The 27,106-nt window shown below is 37.2% G+C and overlaps 1 protein-coding gene across 1 annotated transcript in view; it reads right to left on the bottom strand.

Moving 5' to 3' along the window:
* LOC117330842 (guanylate cyclase soluble subunit beta-2-like) overlaps positions 1-25,430 on the bottom strand; it is a 77,391-nt gene extending 51,961 nt beyond the window's left edge. Inside the window, exons 1-3 of the mRNA XM_033889367.1 lie at positions 25,253-25,430; positions 8,482-8,555; positions 931-1,031 (exon numbers count right to left, since the gene is read on the bottom strand). Of these exons, the coding sequence (XP_033745258.1) occupies positions 931-1,031; positions 8,482-8,555; positions 25,253-25,255 (178 nt within the window). The 5' untranslated portion in view covers positions 25,256-25,430. The remainder of the gene's footprint in view (positions 1-930; positions 1,032-8,481; positions 8,556-25,252) is intronic.
* Between the last annotated feature and the right edge of the window lie 1,676 nt (positions 25,431-27,106).

Below are 27,106 nucleotides of genomic sequence, written 5' to 3'. Positions count from 1 at the left end.
AAGTCATCCGACATCCTAAATGATCGTGATGATTTTTGTTTTTATTTCAATTTTTATTTTTTATTTTATTTCATTCTATTTTTTTTTTTCAAACTTTTCCTACTATTTTTGATATTGGTATAGATCTGCTTGAGTTAGCCTTATTTCCCTTACGGTCTCTGATATCGGTAGAACATCACATGTCAAAATGCTGATTTCCTATTGGCTTCCAACATGGGTACCATGAGTCGATAGGTGTCCCGCTCATCCAGACACTTTACACTCCTCCGGGAACTATTATCTATTGTGACGTCACTGTGATATTTACGCAGACGACGAAAATGGCTGGTGCTCATCCCCCTCATGTGGTGGAATATTAAGCTGAATATTGAAATCATCAATGTATAATATAAGTATGATGAGCTAAAAAAAAAAAACCGTCTTTAGAAACCACTATGGTCTCATCGCGATATTTCGAGATGGAATAGTAACCATGACTACGGTTCGGGTACTATTCTACCCTCGACAACACTATCAAACCATAGTGCCTTAAAAGAAGGCAATGGCGTACTTTCAGTATAGTTAATGAGTTCTAGAACGGCGAAACAGCTGCGTAGGTGAATTTTATTCGTTATTTTACTCGTATGTCTGTAAGTTATCACCTGTTTGTACCTATATAGTCAATTTTCAAGCAATATATCACGCCTTGGAACTCAATGTTCATCTCAAATACACCTGGTTTTATTCTTCTTGTACTTTTTAAATTACCTACATGTACGTGCAAGTCTAAACTTTTTGTTCATATTCTGCCCTCGATTCGTCGATTTTGAGTAGAAATTACGAATTTGTTTTCGTAATGTTGCAGCATTAATTCTGTAAATGAGATTCAAAACGTAATTTTTTTGTTGAAATGCTATGTATGTAATAGCCGCTGTGTATCCAAATACTTACCAGATACCTCACACACAGCTCCTATAAGAACAAACGTCTTTTCGTCAACGTACTTATGGAACACCATAAAATCGACCCGCTCGTCAAATCCACTCTTCTCTCTGAAATAAAAAATATTCACTATTACATTGTTTGTTTAATTGTTTATTTAATCGTTTGTTTGTAAGATTTATCGCGCCCTTAACATTCAAGATCATTTTGAGGCAGGGTCTATTTTTAGTAGCTGACGACTACCTCTCTGAAACAAAAAATATTCACTATTACATTGTTTGTTTAATTGTTTGTTTAATTGTTTGTTTAATTGTTTATTTAATTGTTTGTTTGTTAGATTTATCGCGCCGTTAACATTCAAGATCATTCTGAGGCAGGGTCTATTTTTAGTCATTTTGAATCATGGTCTCCTTGTAGTAGCTGATGACTACCTCTCTGAAACAAAAGATGGTCACTACTACACGGTTTGCTACATGTAGTTTGCTTGTTTGTGTATATCGCCCCGTGAACAGCCAGTGTCATTTTGAATCATGGTATCCTTGTAGTAGTTGGTGACTACCTCACTGAACAACATACTGGAGGCCCGTTGCATGTCATCCAGAGCAATTATAGGGTAAAGTGCCTTGTCCCAATGACAACCACGACAGCACAGACCGGCCCGTTTCTCAGCTTCCCGAGAAACACAAACACAGATAGGAAGAATCGAGCCACGTTATTACAGTGTTTCGAAACATAAAAGTTCATTAAGACTAAGAATATTATTGTTTGCCTAGATAATAATGACAGACTGCGTTCACATAGGTGCCACGAATACAGGAAGGCCAATTTGGGGGTGGGAGACCTTTGAATTTCGATTTACTTTAGAACGGCTTCATTTTCACAAGCAACATATATCAATCCTTCACTTCAGAGCTGATCTATAATCGTCACCTCGTTCTACTTGTAGAACTGTACAGCCTAAGCTACAATGTCAGTCTTCCTCAAGTGTGTGGGGAAGTGTTAGGAGATAGGGGGAAATGCTATGTATTCTTTAGGAAGAGTAGACGATTTTTTTTTATGATCATGTTGAGATAAAGTTGATAATTAGGGGTTGAATAATATGTTATTATCTACGGATGTATTGCAGACATTCTCGGGTGCTATGTGATTTAATAGTCGATATTCAGATTACTAAGACGTTCGGCAACCGCAAGGGAGGGTTCATTTGCTTCCAAACAAAGGCTTTGTATGGGGGTTGTTTTGAGATCTCTAAGTGCGAGACGCAGTCCAGCATCTTCAAGAGAGACTTGCGTTCTGACCCATACACTATAGAACTAAATTGAGTTTTGATTGAACAAGTGATTGATGCAGGCGCAAAAAATATTTCGCTGTTAATATCCAAAAACAAAACTCGCCAAATGTTAAGTGCCATTGAACATTTATTAGTGGGGTGGGGGTACTTAATTTTCGATTGCACTGCCCATTAGTACATGAAGGGCCATGTAACAAAACAACCGTGGGTTACCGACGATGTAATAGAAGAGACACGTAACGAGACTACCGTGGGTTACTGACGATGAAATAGAAGAGACACGTAACGAGACTACTGTGGGTTACCGACGATGTAATAGAAGAGACACGTACCGAGACTACCGTGGGTTACCGACGATGTAATAGAAGAGACACGTAACGAGACTACCGTGGGTTACCGACGATGTAATAGAAGAGACACGTAACGAGACTACCGTGGGTTACTGACGATGTAATAGAAGAGACACATAACTAGACTACCGTGGGTTACCGACGATGTAATAGAAGAGACAGGTAACGAGACTACCGTGGGTTACTGACGATGTAATAGAAGAGACACGTAACGAGACTACCGTGGGTTACTGATGATGTAATAGAGCCACGTAACGAGACTACCGCGGGTTACTGACGATGTAATAGAAGAGACACGTAACGAGACTACCGTGGGTTACTGATGATGTAATAGAGCCACGTAACGAGACTACCGCGGGTTACCGACGATGTAATAGAAGAGACACGTAACGAGACTACCGTGGGTTACCGACGATGTAATAGAAGAGACAGGTAACGAGACTACCGTGGGTTACTGACGATGTAATAGAAGAGACACGTAACGAGACTACCGTGGGTTACCGACGATGTAATAGAAGAGACACGTAACGAGTCTACCGTGGGTTACCGACGATGTAATAGAAGAGACACGTAACGAGACTACCGTGGGTTACCGACGATGTAATAGAAGAGACACGTAACGAGTCTACCGTGGGTTACCGACGATGTAATAGAAGAGACACGTAACGAGACTACCGTGGGTTACCGACGATGTAATAGAAGAGACACGTAACGAGACTACCGTGGGTTACCGACGATGTAATAGAAGAGACAGGTAACGAGACTACCGTGGGTTACCGACGATGTAATAGAAGAGACAGTTAACGAGACTAACGTGGGTTACCGACGATGTAATAGAAGAGACAGTTAACGAGACTAACGTGGGTTACTGACGATGTAATAGAAGAGACAGGTAACGAGACTAACGTGGGTTACCGACGATGTAATAGAAGAGACACGTAACGAGACTACCGTGGGTTGCCGACGATGTAATAGAAGAGACAGGTAACGAGACTACCGTGGGTTACAGACGATGTAATAGAAAAGTTGGATAAGAATGGTGAACACTTGCGCATTCAGTATCTGGGAGTTTACGGATTTGAAGGTCCCTTTTTCGCTTACGACGTCAAACTTGACGCTTGTTTTTTTTTTTTTTTTTTTGCTTTTGACAACAATTAAAGATGGTTTTTAGAAGACAATATGCCTATAAAATTTTCTTGTGCTTTTCCTTATGTTTGTATTTGTCTCAGTGTACTGTTTTTGACATAAACATACTGATCTCTAATAATATTCAGATATATGAATCGCAAATGAAATATAAATGTCCTATTTTGCGCCCGTATTGTATAGTTGTTTTCGTGCGACATAAAAGTGGACCAACTCTACAGAATCGGCCGTCAGAACAAGGTCTGGAACTGACATGGATGCGGATTGCCAGAGTTCACGTAGTGCTTATAACAGCCACGGAATAATAGGTTTATTGTTCGTGGAATGACTATTGGGACGACTTCCGGAATACGTGGGGAGGCGTTTCGTGCAGTGATCACTACAATGTGGGTGACAGACGCGAGGGAGACGTCGTTCGAATGTTAAACATAATGCTACATGTAGGTAATATCTTAGCTTATACAACAAGATTTTCTTCCCAAATTGATAGTTTGACAGATATACAGTTAAAGCCATGCTTTTGTTTTATTCGTCTATCTATTTCAACAGTATATTTAAGTTTTTTGAGTTTCTTGGCTTTTTTGTTTTTTGTTTTTACTTTTTTGTTGTTGTTGTTTTGTTGTGGTTTTTTTTTGTTGTTTTTTTTTTTTTTTTTTACTTTTTTTCAATAAAGCGTGAAACTGAAATTTTAACTGTTAATAAAGTTTTAATTATATTTGAAAGTGTATCATTGAAGTCTTTACAAATTATCTTTGATTAGTTTCTATATTGTTAATTGTGTGTACATTTGTGACATAATGCCTTAGATTGCAGTTTCAAGTGACTGACTAGGTTCAACAACTAGATCCTCAAGTCTGAAATAGCATTATAGCGTTGTCATAATGGAGAATCGTCTCGCGATCGTCACGATCGGAATTCTGTTGTTATATTTGTTAGACAATAGAAAAGTTCTTATCAAGTGTTTGTGCAAATGTATCCTTTTCTCTTGACAATTGTTAAAGTACAGAATAACATCGACATTTTTTTTAAAGATCAAGCAATAAAGTTTTCTTTTAAACAAAGCAAACCAATGTTGATGTCTGATTTTTAAAGAAGTCAGAATTAAGCGTTTTTCACATGTCTCAATAAACTTAGGAGAACGTTTATTGAAAGCAACCCGTATACATTTTAGCTTCAATTTGGTATATACCAGTAGTCTGGATTTGACAGATATACACGTGTCTGACGTCGTCGATGAAACAGGGTAGACGTCTGGAGTATGTCTAAGGGTCGCCATGTAGACTAATACATTTTGTATTTTGTTTTATTTGGCCCCTTGTTCAGGTTACATATCGACATCTTCTTATGTTTTTGTTTTTTGCTGGTTTTTTTTGGGGTTTTTTTTATTGTTTTTTTTTTGTTATTGTTTTTTATTTAATAAATACCATTACTACCTTTTGTGAGATTCTACTTGTTATTCTTTTGTTATTTTTTCCATGGTCTCTGGTAAAGGTAAGAAGGAAATGTAACATTTTCTTTACATCTGGCAGGATAACAGAGACTGTTTTATCTGTTTAATCATAGTCAGTATAACATTTGTTTGTAAATATATAAAACATGTTTCCCATTGTCATTCTGAATGTCTTCTTTCCCCTACCTTTATCTTTAAAGCGACGTCATATTTTCATATCACAAGAGTTCATTTCTAAATACAGGCTATGGACGTCTGTTTGTTTACTGTGTTTATCGCCCTGTAAACTGTCAGGGTTATATTGAGGCGGGGTCTCTTTGTAGTAGTTGGTGACTACCTCACTGAACAGCATACGGGAGACCTGTCGCATGCCATACTGAGCAATACGGGTAAAGTGTTTTGCCAAAGGACAAAACCACGAGTTTATAATAACTTATTCAATATGACAACGTGTTCCTTTACAGCCTCGTTTTTTTTATTGCGGCCTGACACCGTCAAAAGATGGCGCCATAAAAGTTACTATCTGCACGGCATTTAATGGCCTTTGGGTCACGTCTTCTACGTAACTTGACATCGTGTTATTCCGGTGCAAATATAGATATTGAACGACATTAACAAGCTAAGAGGAAAATACCAAATGCTCGAAACAAGCCTAAAACGAACACTATTAAAACAGAGGGCTGTAAACAAATTGAATGGCATGAAAATGATCCAAATATCGGTGGAGGGGAACTGATACTAATATCGGTGGAGGGGAACTGATACTAATATCGGTGGAGGGGAACAGATACTAATATCGGTGGAGGGGAACTGATACTAATATCGGTGGAGGGGAACTGATACAAATATCGGTGGAGGGGAACTGATACTAATATCGGTGGAGGGGAACAGATACTAATATCGGTGGAGGGGAACTGATACTAATATCGGTGGAGGGGAACTGATACTAATATCGGTGGAGGGGAACTGATACTTATATCGGTGGAGGTAACTTATACAAATATTGGTGGAGGGAAACTGATACTAATATCGGTGGAGGGGAACTGATACTAATATCGGTGGAGGGGAACTGATACTAATATCGGTGGAGGGGAACTAATACTTATATCGGTGGAGGGGAACCGATACTTATATCGGTGGAGGGGAACTAATACTCATATCGGTGGAGGGGAACTGATACTAATATCGGTGGAGGGGAACAGATACTAATATCGGTGGAGGGGAACAGATACTAATATCGGTGGAGGGGAACTGATACTAATATCGGTGGAGGGGAACAGATACTAATATCGGTGGAGGGGAACTGATACTAATATCGGTGGAGGGGAACTGATACTAATATCGGTGGAGGGGAACTGATACTTATATCGGTGGAGGGGAACTGATACTAATATCGGTGGAGGGGAACTGATACTAATATCGGTGGAGGGGAACTGATACTAATATCGGTGGAGGGGAACTGATACTAATATCGGTGGAGGGAAACTGATACTAATATCGGTGGAGGGGAACTGATACTAATATCGGTGGAGGGGAACTGATACTAATATCGGTGGAGGGGAACTGATACTAATATCGGTGGAGGGGAACTGATACTAATATCGGTGGAGGGGAACTGATGTACTAATATTGATGGAGGGGAACTGATACTAATATCGGTGGAGGGGAACTGATACTAATATCTGTGGAGGGGAACTGATACCAATATCGGTGGAGTGGAACTGATACTAATATCGATGGAGGGGGACTAATACTAATATCGGTTGAGGTAACTGATACTAATATTGATGGAGGGGAACTGATACAAATATCGGTGGAGGGGGACTAATACTAATATCGGTTGAGGTAACTGATACTAATATTGATGGAGGGGAACTGATACTAATATCGGTGAAGGAGATTTAATTATGATGTCGGTAGACTTCCAAACTTCATGCAACAGGTATTGTCAACCTTTTGTTAGTGCTATTTGACCGCTATTTCGTTTTGTATTGAAAAATGCTAAGATTTAGAAGAAAAAAAGGGGGGGAAGCAAAACAAACAATAACAACAAATGTCTTAGATAATACGTATAAATACCAAAAAGGACTCAGGCGTATTTCGCTTTATCGGGTGAAGCATTAACTTTTATTTTATTGTAACGGAGTAGTCTCCCTTCGTACGGCCACATCGACACTGACTTGTTTCATGAAAAAAAATTAACAATACAAAATATATAATAGAAAACTATACAAAGGTTTAGTATATTGATGTAACTGAGGTATTCACTAACACACAATTTAGTGAGTTTTTAGTTTTTGGGGTTCTTTTTATCTAAAGATTTTATCAAACCGTAATTGTAAATCAAATGAAAATGCTCACACAAACATTTTTTCTTGTTACACAAGCAGACAGGTATTGCTTGAAAACATCTTATCATGTGGCTCTGAGAAATCATGGTACACAGATATAAAATGACAAACAAAGGTTTATATCTACATCATGTGGTGCATTTGTATATATGTCGTTAGTAAACCATAGTGTTGTGTATGGTTCTGTATAATTACACTTTAATGTTTTGGCTCCGGACGATTGAATATATGGCTGCCAGTTACTTTGCGGTATCAATAGGTCTAGACAATTTTCTAGATTTGTTAGCATTTAGTCACACATAAGCCGCCACAAAAACAAATTCACAGAATTATATTTAGTGCTATTTTTGATATGAAATGGTCATAATTTTTAAATATTTTATATGTATTTTGTTTTTGAATCATTTTAATATGAAACAAATACAAAACAAAACGTCACATCATCATCATAATCATCATCATCATCATGAAATTAAAATTAATTGAAAAAAAAAAAAAAACAATTGATTTTTTTTTTCTTAAGATTTTACGAACACTATTTATGATATAAAGAAAAAGAATATCTGTATAACTGTTATATTTCGGTTATTAAGAAAGATAATAACTGTGGTGTACATTTCTTATATAAAGAAATATAATATCTATGTACATTTCGGTTATAAAAACATATTTCGGATATAAAGAAATAGAATATCTATGTACATTTCGGTTATAAAAAATATTTCGGATATAAAGAAATAGAATATCTATGTACATTTCGGTTATAAAAAAATATTTCGGATATAAAGAAATAGAATATCTATGTACATTTCGGTTATAAAAAATATTTCGGATATAAAGAAATAGAATGTCTGTGTACATTTCGGTTATAAAGAAATATTTCGGATATAAGGAAATATCATATATGTGTTCATTTTGTATAGGGGTTCTCTCTTCACGGTATTTTGTATGATAACTGTGATATATACTTACATAATTTTGTCCCATGCCTCTTGATTGAATTTCTCCAGCACTAACTCTCGAACACAGACATGAATCTGACCGTACTGAAATTAACAAATACATACAAATGAATGGAAAACAACCTATCCCTTACATGTGAATTGAGCAACAATAACATTATTTATAATACAATGTTTTGTCAGTCTTTGGACTCATCGGTGATGATAAGATTGTAAACCCCATGGGAATCGAAACTGTCATAACCAAATAAGGAGAAGTTAATTGTGTAAAATGTGGATATCTATTGTATGTTTATATTAAAGGATATGTAATAAGATTTTATGAAAATTAATATTTTGGGCTAATATGATGCAATAATGTGATAATACAACATGTGGCATACAAGATGGTCGTCGATTGGAACGAGGCTAATCGGCCTGTGACGTTAGAAGTTACCTAGCCACCATCAAGGAGACACTAACAGCCAAGGGCCATATGAGGACGGGTGTCAAAGGAGACACTAACAGCCAGGGTCATATGAGGACGGGTGTCAAGGAGACACTTACAGCCAGGGCAATATGAGGACGGGTGTCAAGGAGACACTAACAGCCAGGGCCATATGAGGACGGGTGTCAAGGAGACACTAACAGCCAGGGCCATATGAGGACGGGTGTCAAGGAGACACTAATAGCAGGGGCCATATGAGGACGGGTGTCAAGGAGACACTAACAGCCAGGGCAATATGAGGACGGGTGTCCAGGAGACCCTGACAGCCAGGGCAATATGAGGACGGGTGTCAAGGATACACTAACAGCCAGGGCCACATGAGGACGGGTGTCAAGGAGACCCTGACAGCCAGAGCCATATGAGGACGGGTGTCAAGGAGACACTAACAGCCAGGGCCATATGAGGACGGGTGTCAAGGAGACATTAACAGCCAGGGCAATATGAGGACGAGTGTCCAGGAGACACTATAACAGCCAGGGCATATGAGGACTGGTGTCAAGGAGACACTAACAGCCAGGGCCATATGAGGACGTGTGTCAAGGAGACACTAACAGCCAGGGCCATATGAGGACGGGTGTCAAGGAGACACTAACAGCCAGGGCCATATGAGGACGGGTGTCAAGGAGACACTTACAGCCAGGGCAATATGAGGACGGGTGTCAAAGGAGACACTAACAGCCAGTGTCATATGAGGACGGGTGTCAAGGAGACACTAACAGCCAGGGTCATATGAGGACGGGTGTCAAGGAGACACTTACAGCCAGGGCAATATGAGGACGGGTGTCAAGGAGACACTAACAGCCAGGGCCATATGAGGACGGGTGTCAAGGAGACACTAACAGCCAGGGCCATATGAGGACGGGTGTCAAGGAGACACTAACAGCCAGAGCCATATGACGACGGGTGTCAAGGAGACACTAATAGCAGGGGCCATATGAGGACGGGTGTCAAGGAGACACTAACAGCCAGGGCAATATGAGGACGGGTGTCCAGGAGACCCTGACAGCCAGGGCAATATGAGGACGGGTGTCAAGGATACACTAACAGCCAGGGCCACATGAGGACGGGTGTCAAGGAGACCCTGACAGCCAGAGCCATATGAGGACGGGTGTCAAGGAGACACTAACAGCCAGGGCCATATGAGGACGGGTGTCAAGGAGACATTAACAGCCAGGGCAATATGAGGACGAGTGTCCAGGAGACACTATAACAGCCAGGGCATATGAGGACTGGTGTCAAGGAGACACTAACAGCCAGGGCCATATGAGGACGTGTGTCAAGGAGACACTAACAGCCAGGGCCATATGAGGACGGGTGTCAAGGAGACACTAACAGCCAGGGCCATATGAGGACGGGTGTCAAGGAGACACTAACAGCCAGAGCCATATGAGGACGGGTGTCAAGGAGACACTAACAGCCAAGGCCATATGAGGACGGGTGTCAAGGAGACACCAACAGTCAGGTTCATGTGAAGATGAGTTTCGATGAGACACCGACAGTCGGGGCCATAATGATAGGTTTCAAGGAGACACTAATAACCGGAGTCATACGAGGACGGGTGTAAATGAGACCGCGACAGTCAGGGCCATATGAGGACTGATGTCAAGGAGACACAAACAGCCGGGGCTAAAGTCCGCGTGGGAATGATACCTACATTTCAGTGATGGCTAATTAAAGATAGCTTGTTAACACAGGCTAAACGTACTGTACATTGTTTACAGTATTTTATGTCAACGTGCGTCACTGTTTACCAATTCTACAAGGTCACCTGAGACCTGTAGTATCGTGTCGTCATCAAAAGTTTACTAATGGATGAAATGACATGGATGAAATGAAATTCATACTAACTTTTTTCGGCATAGCCGTATACTTTTCTTTTTGCCCCGGATATGACGCGACAGGTGGCGTTACCGGTTTAAGATGAAGTATGTGATTGGTCAATATAGTGGTAAATGCAAAATGCAGACATGCAGTTAAAAACGAAACAAAGTTAAGATTGAATGCAAGCTGAATAAGTGGATGTATCTTTTTAAATGACACAGTAATACAATTATATTCCTGATCTAAATGCAGTCTTATTATTACCAAAAAATGGTATAAACTGATTTCTACCATGTTTGCTATGTAACGCTAGTTTTGATTGGTTTAAAACCATGTATTATTTTCCAATAACCCACGCTCGTGCCAATAATACACGGTCGTGAGTCACGGCTGTTACAATTTTAAATATCTAATATTCATTACATAATCAAAATGAGAATAAGTACATTTTGATTGTTAAAATTGAAAAAAATGGAAAGCAAAAAGTATAAGACACCTTATCCTTTCTGAAAGTATTGCTATTCTATTTTGCCTTTTTCGACCTGTATAAACATTTCTCGTCAACATTTTTGGGTTTGCGTCACAGGTATTGCGCCTTTTAAAACGTATCGTGTACAAATTGAAACAATTACCGCACATTACACGGTGTACAGCTTCTTGGACTAGAAAGACAAACATCAAAAATACCAGAGCCCGATTACCGATTTTGTGATGGCGCTTGAGTTTCTGGTAATGCTGTTTTAGTAAGATTGTAAACCAAAACAAACCATAGTGTGAATCTTGTAAAAATGGCTTCATAGTTGTAAAAACTATGACGACATTTTTACAAGATTGACAAGAATTATTTACTTTGCTTAATCAACTTTTTCTTTTCATTGACGTATAATAACGGTATGTGCTTAAGATAACACCCCCGCTAATATAGTGTTAAATGTTTACCCTCAGCAAACCATTTTCTTGTGCTTTAACATAATAGAATATCGATATGCTGTATGTAACGTGTTAACACAACATTTACAGTATGTTTTGTATGCGGTCCATTTACAAAAATTGTATATGTACTCATTATTGCAATTCTGAATTTTAAAGCCAAAGCTATGGGATGTCAACTATAGTGCGTAGTTTGCCTTTTATAAGAAAAAATACAGTAATATAACGAATAAGTATTTTTGGATCCAAATGTAGACGTATTCCGGTTGTCCAAGGTTGAGATACGACCAAAGTTCGAAGTGACTGCCGAAGTTTTAAAGGGATAAGTTTGAAATAAACTGTAAGTTCAAAGCCACAACAACTGCATAGTCCATACGCATGCGCAATGCAAGATGATTTCTTCTCATAAATAATGAAATGGGTTTTAAATACAGCGATAAATATATGTTTACGAGCTTTAAAACACTGTTTACCCCTGTGGCTGTTTGTAGCGAATGCTTCACGGAGAAAGCCGAATGAAGTCACGTGGGAGAGCAATTGGCAAGTCCGTGTACAGCGTTTGTTTACGAGCGGTAATATACGTATTCTTGTAGGACCTACCGAATTGTAAAGTTATTGTTTTACAATTATTTTGGTATTTCCAAGACACTCTTCCGGGCACTTTAAATTTTCGTAATTAAGGCAAAGTCTTAATTTTATGACCTGTCTTTTTAAAATATAACGCCTGATGATATTTTCCAATATGGATTTTTTTTTCAGTTGTAGTTCCTTTAAGAAGGTAGTGACAAAATTATCTCGCTTAAGTGTGAATCGATAGTATACATCTCACGTGTAACTGTATTCCCTGTTGTATTGATGTTATAGTATTATACGTGTAACAACAATGAGCATTCAATTACAACGGTATTTGTTGTTGTTTATTTATTTTCTGCCACATTGCACCATTTAAATATACACAACAGATTAAATGTTTCTATTGAAATAATAAATGAACTTGTGTTGATCCTATAGTGATATAATTCGAACTATATATTAAAACCACAAATCAAACACTCTAACGCTAAAATCAACAGAGTAAAACACGGACATCAGTAGGCAACGTCATCGTTTTGTCTCTACGGAGACAAAGAGATGGACAAGTACCCATGTTGTTTACACTGTACTCGCGTGGCCGGCTCGTGAAGACCTTATCCCCACGACCTCGTGACACTATACAGCCGATAAACATTCTCAAATGGCTAAATGAACAAGGGAATCCACTTCAGTTCAGATTCCAATCGCCCAAAGGGAGGCACGGCTGTGGTCAGTTTGAACCTAGGTGACGGTCTTGTTTACACATGGTCAATAAAGGACCTCATTGATAAGTGACATTTATCGAGTGTCCAGTAGGAGAGTTATCAGAGCCGCAGTCTGTCCACAGACGAATGCTAGATGTATGAAAGAGTCTGACTGGGTATATGGGACAGGTTGATTTTGGTTTTTAGGGCTTTAACGTCCTCGCAAGTATCAGGGTCATATGAGGACGGGCACTAAGATTAATAGAATCCTTCACTCCCGTGGGGGGGGGGGGGGTGAAACACGGGAATCTCAACCCGAGGGGAACATTCTTAAGTTGTCAAACACGAGGCTTGCTGAGTGTTTGGCAGCTTAATTATCTTACCCCGAGGGTTGAGATTCCCCTGTCTCACTTCCATGGGGGTAACTAATTATTTTTCTCGTACCCTGTTAACCATCTTATGTATCTAATATTGACGTTACACCAATGCAAGGAAATTTAAAGAACACGTGTAGCTTGTCTTTTCCCTAGGATGAGATAAGAAAATCTCACCCCGGTAAAACTGCGGATATCCCTGTCCAGGGTAAGAGGAATATATTTCTACCACATCACGTAATCGGACAATATCGGTAACAACGGTTGCGATGAAAGCAAATCTAGTTCCATGCGATTCATGAGATATTCTACAATTTTCACTTGTATTCATCGCTTTCCCCTTCACGAGCTGGCAACAACTGACCACTGGCCATTTTCCACTGACCACAGTTACAACCGGTGGCGGTGAAAGCTTGTATGCACGCACGTGTACGCCGTCTCCGTTTCCTGTAACCGGCCAATTTAGAACATTGACTGTTTCGCTTATACAGTAGATGGAATGAAGACTGCCATGCTAATTGTCTGGAGGTCAATCTACATTTTCTTTTATGAAGTGAACGAAAATTTCTCAAACACACAGAATAATGTGTGTTCTATATAAGGCCGCATATAAAGTCAAACTTCGTTTTCGTGAACTCGGATAACTCGAAGACCCTTCTTAACTCGAATTATACATTCAGTTCCAACAGTAAAAAATCATATCCAAAATACGCTCAGTTACTTATAATTCTATGGATATCTCGATTTTTTTCATGAACCAGCTGACTTCGTGATAAGTAGGTTGGTTTACCTAAGAAATCAATTAAGATATTTGGAGACTTGCACGGCCAGACCGGGGTTCGAACCCGGGACCTTTGAACACTAGCTGGATGCTCTACCAATTGAACTTCCTGGTTGCCGACGATCGACCCGATCCAGTTCCAACACACTCTTCCCGCCCTTTTAAAGTCTTCGACCCCGAAAGACCTTACAACTCACAATCCAGTTTCGGGTATCCCCTTATCAAGTATTCACCTCACTTGAAACAAGGTTTGGTCACATGTACCAAATGTAGTAGGAGCGGAAAAATACACGGCCAGACCGGGGTTCGAACCCGGGACCTCCGAACACTAGCCGGATGCTCTACCGACTAAGACCCCTGGTCGCCGATGATCGATTCGGTCCGATTCCGCTACAGGTTTATAAGTTCACAATGTACAACTTCAATGATAAGACTACAGCATACAAGTGCTTTGTCATTCATGGGCTATTCCGATAACAGTAGAAATAATTATCTATTTTTTGTCGTATAGGTTCATGGTACATATTTTGAGATCAAAGAAATGTAATTCACTTTACTTTCAAAAAGCGAAATTATTTCGATCGGAATTGATTTGCTAATACCTGAGTCACGAGCTATCGACTCAGTGTTTAATTATAAAGATGTCGGCGAGAATGTGAGTGGATGGTGTTCGCTGCATTGATTCTGCATAAAGCTATAGCAAAAATAAATGTTGGATTTTTAAAAACGTCTTGCCTGCTAACCTTGAAACATTAGAAACAGTCTTTTAAATATCATAAGCACTGCACTCTCACGAAACATATTCTGTGCTGCTATACGCCGAATCATGTAGTACCCAAGCCACGTGTTCCCCTCTAAGTAAAGTTAAATGATGAACATCATTTTATCTGTTCCCTTTCTAAGGAAAGTCAGATGATTAACAGCATTTTATCTGTTCCCATGTAATGAAAGTTAGTTGATGAACATCATTTTATCTGTTCCCTTCTAAGTAGAGTCAGAGGATAAAGATCATTTTATCTGTTCCCTTCTTAGGAAAGTTAAGTAATGAACATCATTTTATCTGTTCCCCTCTAAGTAAAGTGAGTTGATGAACATCATTTTATCTGTTCCCTTCTAAGTAAAGTGAGTTGATGAACATCATTTTATCTGTTCCCCTCTAAGTAAAGTGAGTTGATGAACATCATTTTATCTGTTCCCCTCTAAGTAAAGTGAGTTGATGAACATCATTTTATCTGTTCCCTTCTAAGTAAAGTGAGTTGATGAACATCATTTTATCTGTTCCCCTCTAAGTAAAGTGAGTTGATGAACATCATTTTATCTGTTCCCTTCTTAGGAAAGTTAAGTAATGAACATCATTTTATCTGTTCCCCTCTTAGGAAAGTCAGATGATCAACATCATTTTATCTGTTCCCTTCTAAGTAAAGTTGGATGATGAACATCATTTTATCTGTTCCCTTCTTAGGAAAGTTAAGTAATGAACATCATTTTATCTGTTCCCATGTAATGAAAGTTAGTTGATGAACATCATTTTATCTGTTCCCTTCTAAGTAGAGTCGAGGATGAACATCATTTTATCTGTTCCCTTCTTAGGAAAGTTAAGTAATGAACATCATTTTATCTGTTCCCCTCTAAGTAAAGTTGGATGATGAACATCATTTTATCTGTTCCCATCTAAGTAAAGTTGGATGATGAACATCATTTTATCTGTCTCCCTCTAAGTAAAGTTAGTTGATGAACATCATTTTATCTGTTCCCTTCTTAGTAAAGTTAGTTGATGAACATCATTTTATCTGTTCCCCTCTAAGTAAAGTGAGTTGATGAACATCATTTTATCTGTTCCCATCTAAGTAAAGTTAAAGATGAACATCATTTTATCTGTTCCCCTCTAAGTAAAGTGAGTTGATGAACATCATTTTATCTGTTCCCATCTAAGTAAAGTTGGATGATGAACATCATTTTATCTGTTCCCTTCTAAGTAAAGTTAAGTAATGAACATCATTTTATCTGTTCCCTTCTTAGGAAAGTTAAGTAATGAACATCATTTTATCTGTTCCCCTCTAATTAAAGTTGGATGATGAACATCATTTTATCTGTTCCCATCTAAGTAAAGTGAGTTGATGAACATCATTTTATCTGTTCCCTTCTAAGTAAAGTTAGTTGATGAACATCATTTTATCTGTTCCCCTCTAAGTAAAGTTAAAGATGAACATCATTTTATCTGTTCCCCTCTAAGTAAAGTGAGTTGATGAACATCATTTTATCTGTTCCCATCTAAGTAAAGTGAGTTGATGAACATCATTTTATCTGTTCCCTTCTTAGGAAAGTTAAGTAATGAACATCATTTTATCTGTTCCCCTCTTAGGAAAGTCAGATGATCAACATCATTTTATCTTTTCCCTTCTAAGTAAAGTTAAGTAATGAACATCATTTTATCTGTTCCCTTCTAAGTAAAGTTAAGTAATGAACATCATTTTATCTGTTCCCCTCTTAGGAAAGTCAGATGATCAACATCATTTTATCTTTTCCCTTCTAAGTAAAGTTAAGTAATGAACATCATTTTATCTGTTCCCTTCTAAGTAAAGTTAAGTAATGAACATCATTTTATCTGTTCCCCTCTTAGGAAAGTCAGATGATCAACATCATTTTATCTGTTCCCTTCTAAGTAAAGTTAAAGATGAACATCATTTTATCTCTTCCCCTCTAAGGAAAGTTAGTTGATGAACATCATTTTATCTGTTCCCCTCCTTTGAAAAGTTCGATGATGAACATCATTTTATCTGTCTCCCTCTAAGACATGTGCTGTAATCAATATTACGACTATGAAAACCTGCATAATGTAAAAATAGTGCACGAGTTCCACGCGTCTGGCACTGAGGTTCATAATCAAAATGGATATTGACAAGGATGGAGTGGAAAATGGACAGAAGCCGAACAACACGGCTCGCGATATTGACGTTATCTCTCCAATCAATGGCTGTTATTTGTCTGAGCCTTTTATCCTTTAACTGAACGCCAGTTGTGTGAATGAACGATTAATTAACAGCCTTACATGTCAGTACTAAGTTACACGGTAATTAATTTTTTCAAATCCACTTGCAGGTATTTTCTAAACATTATTGAACACTTGTTCGTAAAATATGCCAACCTTGATCAGCTTGACGCTTTTATTTGGTTATTACGAAAATGCTGTTAGGGGCATATTCACTTCGCTAGCGTTTCTGGAAAATCAATGAATGTGAAAAACATATTAAACAATGAACTGAAATGAACTTGGGAAGTGACTAAATCAGTTAAACATGAGAATGTGACTAGATCGGTTAAAACTGAGGAAGTGACTGGTTCGGTAAAATCTGAGTTATTTACTAGATTGGTTAAAACTGAAGTAGTGACTAAATCGGTTAAACCTGAAGTAATGACTAGATCGGTTAAACCTGTTGGAGTGACTAGATCGGTTAAACCTGTTTGAGTGACTAAATCTGTTAAACCTGTGGGAGTGACTAAATCGGTTAAACCTGAAGAAGTGGCTAGATTGGTTAAACCTGAAGAAGTGACTAGATCGGTTAAAACCTGAGGGAGTGACTAAATCGGTTAAACCTGGGTTAGTAACTAGATCGGTTTAACCTACAGAAGTGGCTTAGTCGGTTAAACTTGAGGAAGTGACCATATCGCTTTAACATGGGGAAGTAACTAAATCAGTTAAACTTGAGGAAGTGATTAATCGGTTAATCACTTCTACAGGTTTAACCGATCTAGTCACTTCCTCAGGTTTAATCGATCTAGTCACTTCCTCAGGTTTAACCGATCTAGTCACTTCCTCAGGTTAAACCGATCTAGTCACTTATTCAGGTTTAACTGATCTAGTCACTTCCTCAGGTTTAATCGATCTAGTCACTTCCTCAGGTTTAACCGATCTAGTCACTTCCTCAGGTTAAACCGATCTAGTTACTAACCCAGGTTTAACCGATCTAGTCACTTCCTCAGGTTAAACCGATCTAGTCACTTATTCAGGTTTAACCGATCTAGTTACTAACCCAGGTTTAATAATGTTCATCATCTAACTTTAGCTCGTAACTTCCTTAGTAACTATATCGGTTTAACCTACAGAAGTGGCTTGATCGGTTAAACTTGAGAAAGTAACTAGATCGGTTAAACTTGAAAAAGTGACTAAATTGGTTACAACTGTGGAGGAACCTAGATCGGTTAAAACTGTGGAAGTAACTTAATCGGTGAAACTGAATAAGTGACTATATTGGTTAAACATGAGGAAGTGACTAGATCGATTTAACCCGAAGAAGTGACTAGATCGGTTAAACCTGAGGAAGTGACTAGATCGGTTTTACCCGAAAAAGTGACTAGATCGGTTAAAACTATGGAATTGACTAAATCGGTTAAACCTGAGGAAGTGACTAGATTGGTTAAATATGAGGTAGTCAATAGCCGGGTAAAACCTTTCTGCTGTCACTCCATGGATTCTTGTATTTTTGTCACAATTACTTCATTTACTTGTACTTTAATATGACAAAACGGATCGTATCGTGCATGCGAATGATAGCAGTCGTGGTTGATATTAATTTAGGATTCAATAAAACGTTCGGGACGATTTTTATATTAAGAAGTTTGTGATTACAAAATCTATATTGTAATTGATACATCTGTGATACGGCGCGTTCCGTATTTTTGTCATTTCCCAAAATTGATCGACCGATCGTAATAAACCACACAATTATGCGATACACACGCCACTCCTAAATTTGTACGGACGATGTTAAAATGAGAGTGTACGGGTGATGCTTTTGTTGCGTGAAGCGATCCTAAAATTGTAACTATTAATTTTGTGTATACTGTGCCCCCATTTGGGTAAGATGTTAGATTAATCGTCAGTTAACATATCTGTTTACTCATGTTGTTATATGGCTAGAACAGACTCTAGCCTACCATTCTGATGAACTTAGCAATCAACCCTGAGAACGTAACAAAATGTAGCGCCTTTGGGAATCATAACTTTCTTTTATCCATGGAAGCCCATCGTTGTTGACATTCCTCAATTATTTTGTGGGGACCAATTGCATTATATTCAAATAAAACTCAGCAAGTGAACTATATATTTTTTGATGTAGCAAAGTTCATATATTTATGTAGATTGTCTAGTGTAAAGGGACGAGGAAGGCAACTTAAGAACAGTAACGAAAATGTCAGACCTAGGTTACAGTCATTAACATACAAATGCAGGAAGTTTATATTCTCTACACCAAAAAATATCAAGATCAAAACCGGGTTAAATCCCATCCTCAAAATCAGATTTATGATGGTTATAGACAGGTCATCGCTATAGACAGGTGGTAGTTATAGACAGGTGGTAGTTATAGACAGGTGGTAGTTATATACAGGTGGTAGTTATAAACAGGTGGTAGTTATAGACAGGTGGTAGTTATAGACAGGTGGTAGTTATAAACAGGTGGTAGTTATAGACAGGTGGTAGTTATAAACAGGTGGTAGTTATAGACAGGTGGTAGTTATATACAGTGGGTAGTTATAGACAGGTGGTAGTTATAGACAGGTGGTAGTTATAGACAGGTGGTAGTTATAGACAGGTGGTAGTTATAAACAGGTGGTAGTTATAGACAGGTGGTAGTTATATACAGTGGGTAGTTATAGACAGGTGGTAGTTATAGACAGGTGGTAGTTATAGACATGTAGTAGTTATAGACAGGTGGTAGTTATAGACAGGTGGTAGTTAAATGGATAGCGGTAGTTATAGAGACGTGATACTATAATCATGTTCGAGTTATTAGTAAGCTATATTTAATCTACTATGAAATCGTTTCTATTTCAGTATTTTTTTCTTCCACACAACGATAGCTAACGATTTAATGCAGTTACATATATTTTGTCCTCGCACCCAAACAAAAGCCAGACCTATCATTTTTATATTTTAAATGATCTCTGTTGAGATCAATACACAACCTTGTCCTAAATAGAACATGCCGTACCTAGAACCACTATCACCCGCGTGATGAGTTTGAAGCCATTAACCCCTGGGGAGGCGATGGTCATTCAATAATGGAGTGGATTGTTAGTTCTGCGAGCATAACCAAAATCGACGGAGTGTGTCACATAAACAGACAAAAACAGGTCCGCACATCGATAGCTTAGAAAAAGATAAACATGTCACCGAAAGTCTATTGTTAATTTTGTCATTAAATATCATATTTATTCCCTGAATCGATTAGATTCTTATCACTTCGATTCAAAGACACCTGGTTATGAGTGGTAAATAGAATTATTGTGCGCTAAATAAATCGAAAAAACTAAAAATGGAAAAAAAAAAATTTTTTAAACATTTTCAGCAGGTGCCCGGTGGAAATAAGTTATCAAGTTAACATAGCAAGTGTATTTACTTGATAATAAATAAACATGTTTTTGTTTAGATTGATGTTTTGGGGGCCCATGTACAACAAATAACTATTAATTTTTTTTTTTTTTTTTTTTTTTTTTTTATTTCATATCTTAAAGTGTAATAATTTAATTTCATAAAACAAGCTTACTCTGAATTCATAAAATGAGGAAAAACACTAAAATATTTCAATGGAGCCCCATGAAAGCACGCACAGAGAGTATGAGACGATATTTTAAGGAAAGTTAAGCGACTCTTGCTTCATCGACACCTGTCAAATGAATACATGCCAAATAAATGTGACATCAACAAATAAAGTATATGGTGAAAGAAGGGATATCATTATCAAGAAATGGTAAATTCACCATTATACAATCGATATTAATATACAGCCTTGTGATCGGTTATCCTTGTCGGACTTGTAAACATCAATGTTAACGACTGATTATATATTTCTGTTTGTCAATATTTGACATGTTACAAAAGACGCATTGTCGAGTTTTTCTTTCTTTTTTTATTTATTAACTTTGTCCGTGGGGATTATATTTTGCAGTAAAAATACGGGGTCACAGATTGTTACAATGGGTATAATATTATGCTGTTTGGAAAACATCTAAACTAAAAATATTTTCAAACATCTATTTCCTTGTCTTAATGTACATGCGCAGTATGTTTTCAGACGAGGATCAAGTCCAGTGGATGTTACACAAACCATACAAAGGTTTAAAATTAGTTCTCTGTATTTATTACTGTAAACGTGGACATTTAGTCGAGGGGGGAATTTTCGCTAATTACGCGGAGTTCTTTTGATCTCGAAAATTTCCCTCACGCGTATTATTTGGATAGAAATGTGCCTATCTCGAAATACAAATGGGTGGATCAATCGCGAAGTATAGATTAGATGTCGAAATCACGAAATTAACCAACCGCGAAAATGACCAGGTTTACAGTATGTTATTTACAATGGAACATAATGTGTTGATACAGAAATCAAAACTGTCCGACCGAATTAACAGTCTGTTTATTGAGTCCATTATAGAATTGTCGACGCACAAAAACTGTTCAATATAAACAGTTCAACAAATATGAATAACGAGTTTCTATTTTGAATAGCTAAATACTTTCTTCATGCTGTTGTTTGCTGATGTCTGACTGTTCAATCTAGTAAAAACATTAAGTATTCTATCAAACATAAACCCAAATCAGACCTTCTTTAAACATTAATACTGGTATTTCGGATTGCTGCAGAAATATATTGTAAAATGAATAGGGTTTATGATATTTCCTCATAAAAAACATCGTCTGTTTTATTTGATATAACTACACGTATATAATTTGTAACGAAAAAAAAAATTATGACACTTTTATTTACCTGTAAATAACATTTCGCGAGGAATGATTTTTGTATGTTGAAAATCGGTGGGTAATAATTATCTGTGCGATAATAATGATTTGACGGAAAACACTCACCATTATCTATCAATTACCATTATGACAATGGAACAAAACAATGTAAGGTATTTTTTACCTTGTTTTTCATCATCTTTACAGTTGTTTCACTGCAAAACGGGAAATAAATCATTTTAGGAGAAAATAGCAAATTCTAAGACTTTAAGAAATATATTTTGTCCTAGTAGGAACAAACAGCTGTTTGGCGCGGTTTTAATGATTTTGACTCTACTAAAACATTATTTTTTTCGAAAGGTGCTGATATCTTTTTGTGTCTAATGTTCATTCCTTTAACATGTGGAGAGATAAAGATAATTTAATTTTGCGTCATGCTTAGTAAAGAATTGTAACAAAAGAAATGTTGGGGCGTTTATCTTTAATATTTGTTCTGTGACTTTCAAACGCCACTTTCTTCGTACGAAAATGAATTGTTAAAGCGACTCTATCTGTAGAATTCATTAAACGCCGATTTTTTTATTTTATTTTAAATAGTGAAAGGGGTCTAAGAAATAACCATACCCGTGCCTATACCGTAAAAAAATGTTTTTTAAATATAAGTTCACGAGTTTAAACGTTGTTTACCGGTGTTTATGTTTTAAAAGAATGTTGAACGGACAAAGCCGAATGGAATCTGTGTGCACAGCGCCCTCTTACGAGCGGTAAGATGCTTTCTAGTAGCACCTACAAAATTGTAATGTTAATATTTCGAATTGATTTAGGTAATATACAAAGACACGATTTCATACACCTTTATTTTTTGTAATTAAGGGAATGTCTTAGTTATATGAAATATCTAAAAACAGCATTACGCCTGATGATATTTTCCAACCGTGATTTTCACAAATATAGTCGCTTTAATAGCCTTAATCTATTTTTCTTGTCTGGCTTTTAAATCATTAATTTACACGTATAAATATTGATTTAAGAGAAAGAGTTGGACCAGCATATGTAGGTTTCGTTAATTATATTGGAAATCAGAAAATTGATTTTCCAAGGACAATGTTATGCAATTTCCACAGCCAGGTTCTGGTCATGAATGAATGAATGCTCATGCTATTTCGATTATATTTGAATGTGAAACATTTAGTTTTGTTAAATTCATTTGTATTATCTGTGAAATCCCTACTTAAATTTCCTTGGAATTTAAGTTCTAGACAAAAATACCATCATACAAATCGTGCTCAATTAAAATCATAGGAAATATCTTATTTGTATGATTTATATGCAGCTATATAGGTGTACATCTAATGTAAACCTTCATATCTTAAAGAGGCTTACCCGCAGACGGACCGGTAAACGGCACATCTCCGATCACTAAATAAACTTCAGTACACGTTTCTATGTGACAAAATTAGAGGCTTTCCGACTTTATTTCTTGAAAACAATTACAGAATATGTATTTAAAAGACGTTTTAAAACTCAACCTGAGAGGGAAATGTATGGAATATAACGGCAAATATTCTTTGTAAATCGCCGCTGCCTTTGAAGTTATCACTTTGCGGCACTGTGCACGTGCTTGTTTCTTTGATGTGTCAATCAAATTAGACTTATTGCGGGTTGCGATTAAATAAATAATATTTAAAAATGAGGTTTTAATATCACTTTTCAGCGTTTTATAAGGAAAATAAAATGAAAAACTCAACAATTCCAACAATCTGTCATGTGTAAAAAATCTTTTTCTATTAGCCAATTTTTCTGATCTCTCTGCGGGCAAGCCTCTTTAATGCACTGAATTAAATGGGTTCTTTATCCCTATAATTAAGAAGATTTTGTACGACTGCAATCATACATCGAGATCCCATGGAACGTCATCCGACAAGCTTTATGAAAATATGACGTTTGTATTATGTTTTAAAAGGGCTGGAAGTTGAAAACAAGATTAACAGCCGAAGCTCAGCATCCTTCTTATGTTTTAGATGTTTATAACAGCTAAAATGCCAAATCACCGACAATGTATAATTTTCTTCCCACAAAACTGCATAGAACGACAACCACAATAATGCAATACATCTAATTAACACCAACATATTAAAAAATATAATACCTTCGTCTTAAAGTATCGCTCATAAGTTAGTGGAATTGATTACTTTTTTCAATTTTAATTCAAATTTTTAAAAAAAATGTATTTTTACGCTTTTATAGGGTAATGGAGTTAAGGATGTTCCTTCCGGAATAGTATATGAATAGAGAATATTAAAAATATCAGATCATCCGCAATATTCATCACATTTTGAAAATACTTTACTGATTCATTAAATCTTCGTGAGGCCGCGGAATAAATTATACTTGGCAAAACCGATGTTAGCGAAACATTAATTGAAGTTACCACCTTCGGGAGCACCTCCTTTATTAGCCGTAAAACTTAAAGTGAATAAACAATACATGTACATCAAGACAATTATTGAAGTTATCCCCTACGGAAACACCTCCTTTATTATGGATGAAAACGAGACAATTATTGAAGTTATCACCTACGGAAACACCTCCTTTATTATGGATGAAAACGAGACAATTATTGAAGTTATCACCTACGGAAACACCTCCTTTAGTATGGATGAAAACGAGACAATTATTGAAGTTATCACCTACGGAAACACCTCCTTTATTATGGATGAAAACGAGACAATTATTGAAGTTATCACCTACGGGGACACCTCTGTTAATTTGTCATTTTTGCAGTACCAAACTTAATTTATCATGGCGAGAGTGCAGGTATCGAGCACCATACTGTCTGCTTTGAAAACAGATGAACCGAACGCACCCCTCGGTGATGAGGACACTAGAAAGAGGGCTCACGCTTTAAGATCCATCCAAGGATTCCCATCGTGAGACGGGTGTAACAAATGATTCCTTTTGAATTACTGGCGGTATTTTTGTACCTTTGGGACGAAAGAGTTCTTGTAGAAGCCCGAAACATCAAATCTGGATATCAGTTCGTGTTTGTCAAATCATATGTCACCAAACTCATAACAGTGGACAAAATGGTAGGATAGGAATGGTATTTGTAATTTATCATCGACACATAGACAAGATGTAGACATGTTGGTGTAAACCTTTGTAAGGAATTAAAACACAATGTCTTGGTCTACTGAATGCCCTGGATACAAAGCAGATATATTTTGCATGAAATTATTACATCTATCAGAATATGATATGGTCTCTGTGTGTGCTAAAATGGAGATTTTACCACGTGACAACCATCTAGCCCTCACCGTGTCACGCTCAGGTTATCTACATCGCTATAGATCTACCACTACAGATTACTTACCATATTTCAACGAGTGTTAAACCTCTTGTACTTCTAAAGTAGATCCATCGTCATTATCCACTGTTAGCCCCGCGTGCACACGTGCCCACTCTGTTACGATGACTCTACAACGTATGAATATAAACAAAAATCCTGAATACATATATTGTCTCCACGAGCTTTACTGCCGACTGTCACAGGCTACAAGCACAGGTATGATACACATACTGGTCAAATAGCTAATTAAATACCTGCTCAGGTGTGGTGTTTGTCGAAAGTTTTTAATCACATTTCATGTTTGAATAAACCACAAATCAGACGACGTCACAAGTTGACATAAGATGTAAAACAGTATTACAAAATGGACTCCTCGTGATGAACCCCACAGCCTCGATTTTAATGTTATGGATAATGAAATCTCAAATTAGTATTATAAATAGCGCACATGGCAATTGACGATAAAAAGGCATTGTAGAAACTAATCAAATCGCCTACAAAAATCTATATTTCAATGCCCTGATTGAAACAAACGTGAAATACATGTTACTTATTAGATTTTAATTTGCATTGAATGAATTCTAATCTAAAACGTTTTATTTAGATAATGAAGACTCCCAACAAAAGCCAGGAACGATGATAATGTTTGTTCAGTATTACATAATTATTCTTGCAAATCCATATACATTGTAATCAACTATTTTTTTTTAGAATCACAATGTGTAAACACATCATTAGCAGCTGAAATCAGATACAGGTATGTCTACCTAAACAAGAAACCCATTATCATAGTGATAATATAAAATATACATTATTCATAACTATGAAATATGAACATTTTTACCTATGTTCACGCATTCACATTTCGTTCTGAATTAACCCATTAAACATGGTTTACACAAAAGTCTACTGGTCCTCTCAACGGGAGAGGCATTAGATATAAAATACGTACCTGGATATTGTCCGGAGTTTGTGGTCTGGACCTAATCACACACAAGATGACCACTTGCGTACTGCTCGCGATTACCTGGATATCGGGTTATTCATTATAACCTGAATTCTGATCAATAGGGGAAGATCCGTATCTGAAACCTAATTTCGATTTCCCTTGTGCCTGTTCGTTTGTCTTCACTGAGCAAACGACATTTTAATGAATTTGTTAATGAAATATGATCAGTGCTAGAAGAGTGTACAGACCATCGTTCGTTTACACGTAAACGGTAAATGGTATTGAATTTTTAATCAAAACAAGGCAAAGATTATTCCATTGTTCCTATGTCAACAAATATGGAAGCGTTGGTAATGGGACGCGGGCAACCGCTGAGCATGAGTACGCAGGATGTCCAAAGAATGCTCTCGCATCGCCACGCGCCTATATCAGTTAAACTGGTGATTGCCTCACATTGCCAATAGAGTACACACTGGTGCGAATTACGTTCCTCGTACTTTGTTTAAAATTATTTTGACCGTAAATAGTTTAGTTAATTTTAAGATTATTTTTGGTCTGGTATGACAGCTTTAACAGCGAGATAGCTGATGTATTGGGTACCAGTACTAGTACTACAAAGCATAGCACGCGATGCAAATTCCCTCGCGTGCCATGTATACCTACTCAAATATTCTGCAATAAGCCCCGAGGCCAAGTCGTTCGACGACCAATATATGAAGTTTGATTGAAATTTGTTTAAAAATGAAGTCGCTCAAGGGATGACAGAATCTTTTTTTTAATTTGTGTAACATTAAACGTGTCCTTGGTACCCTGAAACGCAAAACTCGTTCGAGGCACAGGGACGTGGCATGGATTCTGAACTCATAGTCCATTATACAATTGTATATGTATTATCGACTCCAAAGATTCACGAACCTCTACACCACCTT

The sequence above is a fragment of the Pecten maximus genome, chromosome 7 (assembly GCF_902652985.1).
Source record: "Pecten maximus chromosome 7, xPecMax1.1, whole genome shotgun sequence".
Taxonomy (NCBI): Eukaryota; Metazoa; Mollusca; class Bivalvia; order Pectinida; family Pectinidae; genus Pecten; species Pecten maximus.
The sequence above is the reverse complement of the archived record's forward strand: the minus strand, read 5'-3'. Positions and strand labels throughout refer to the sequence as shown.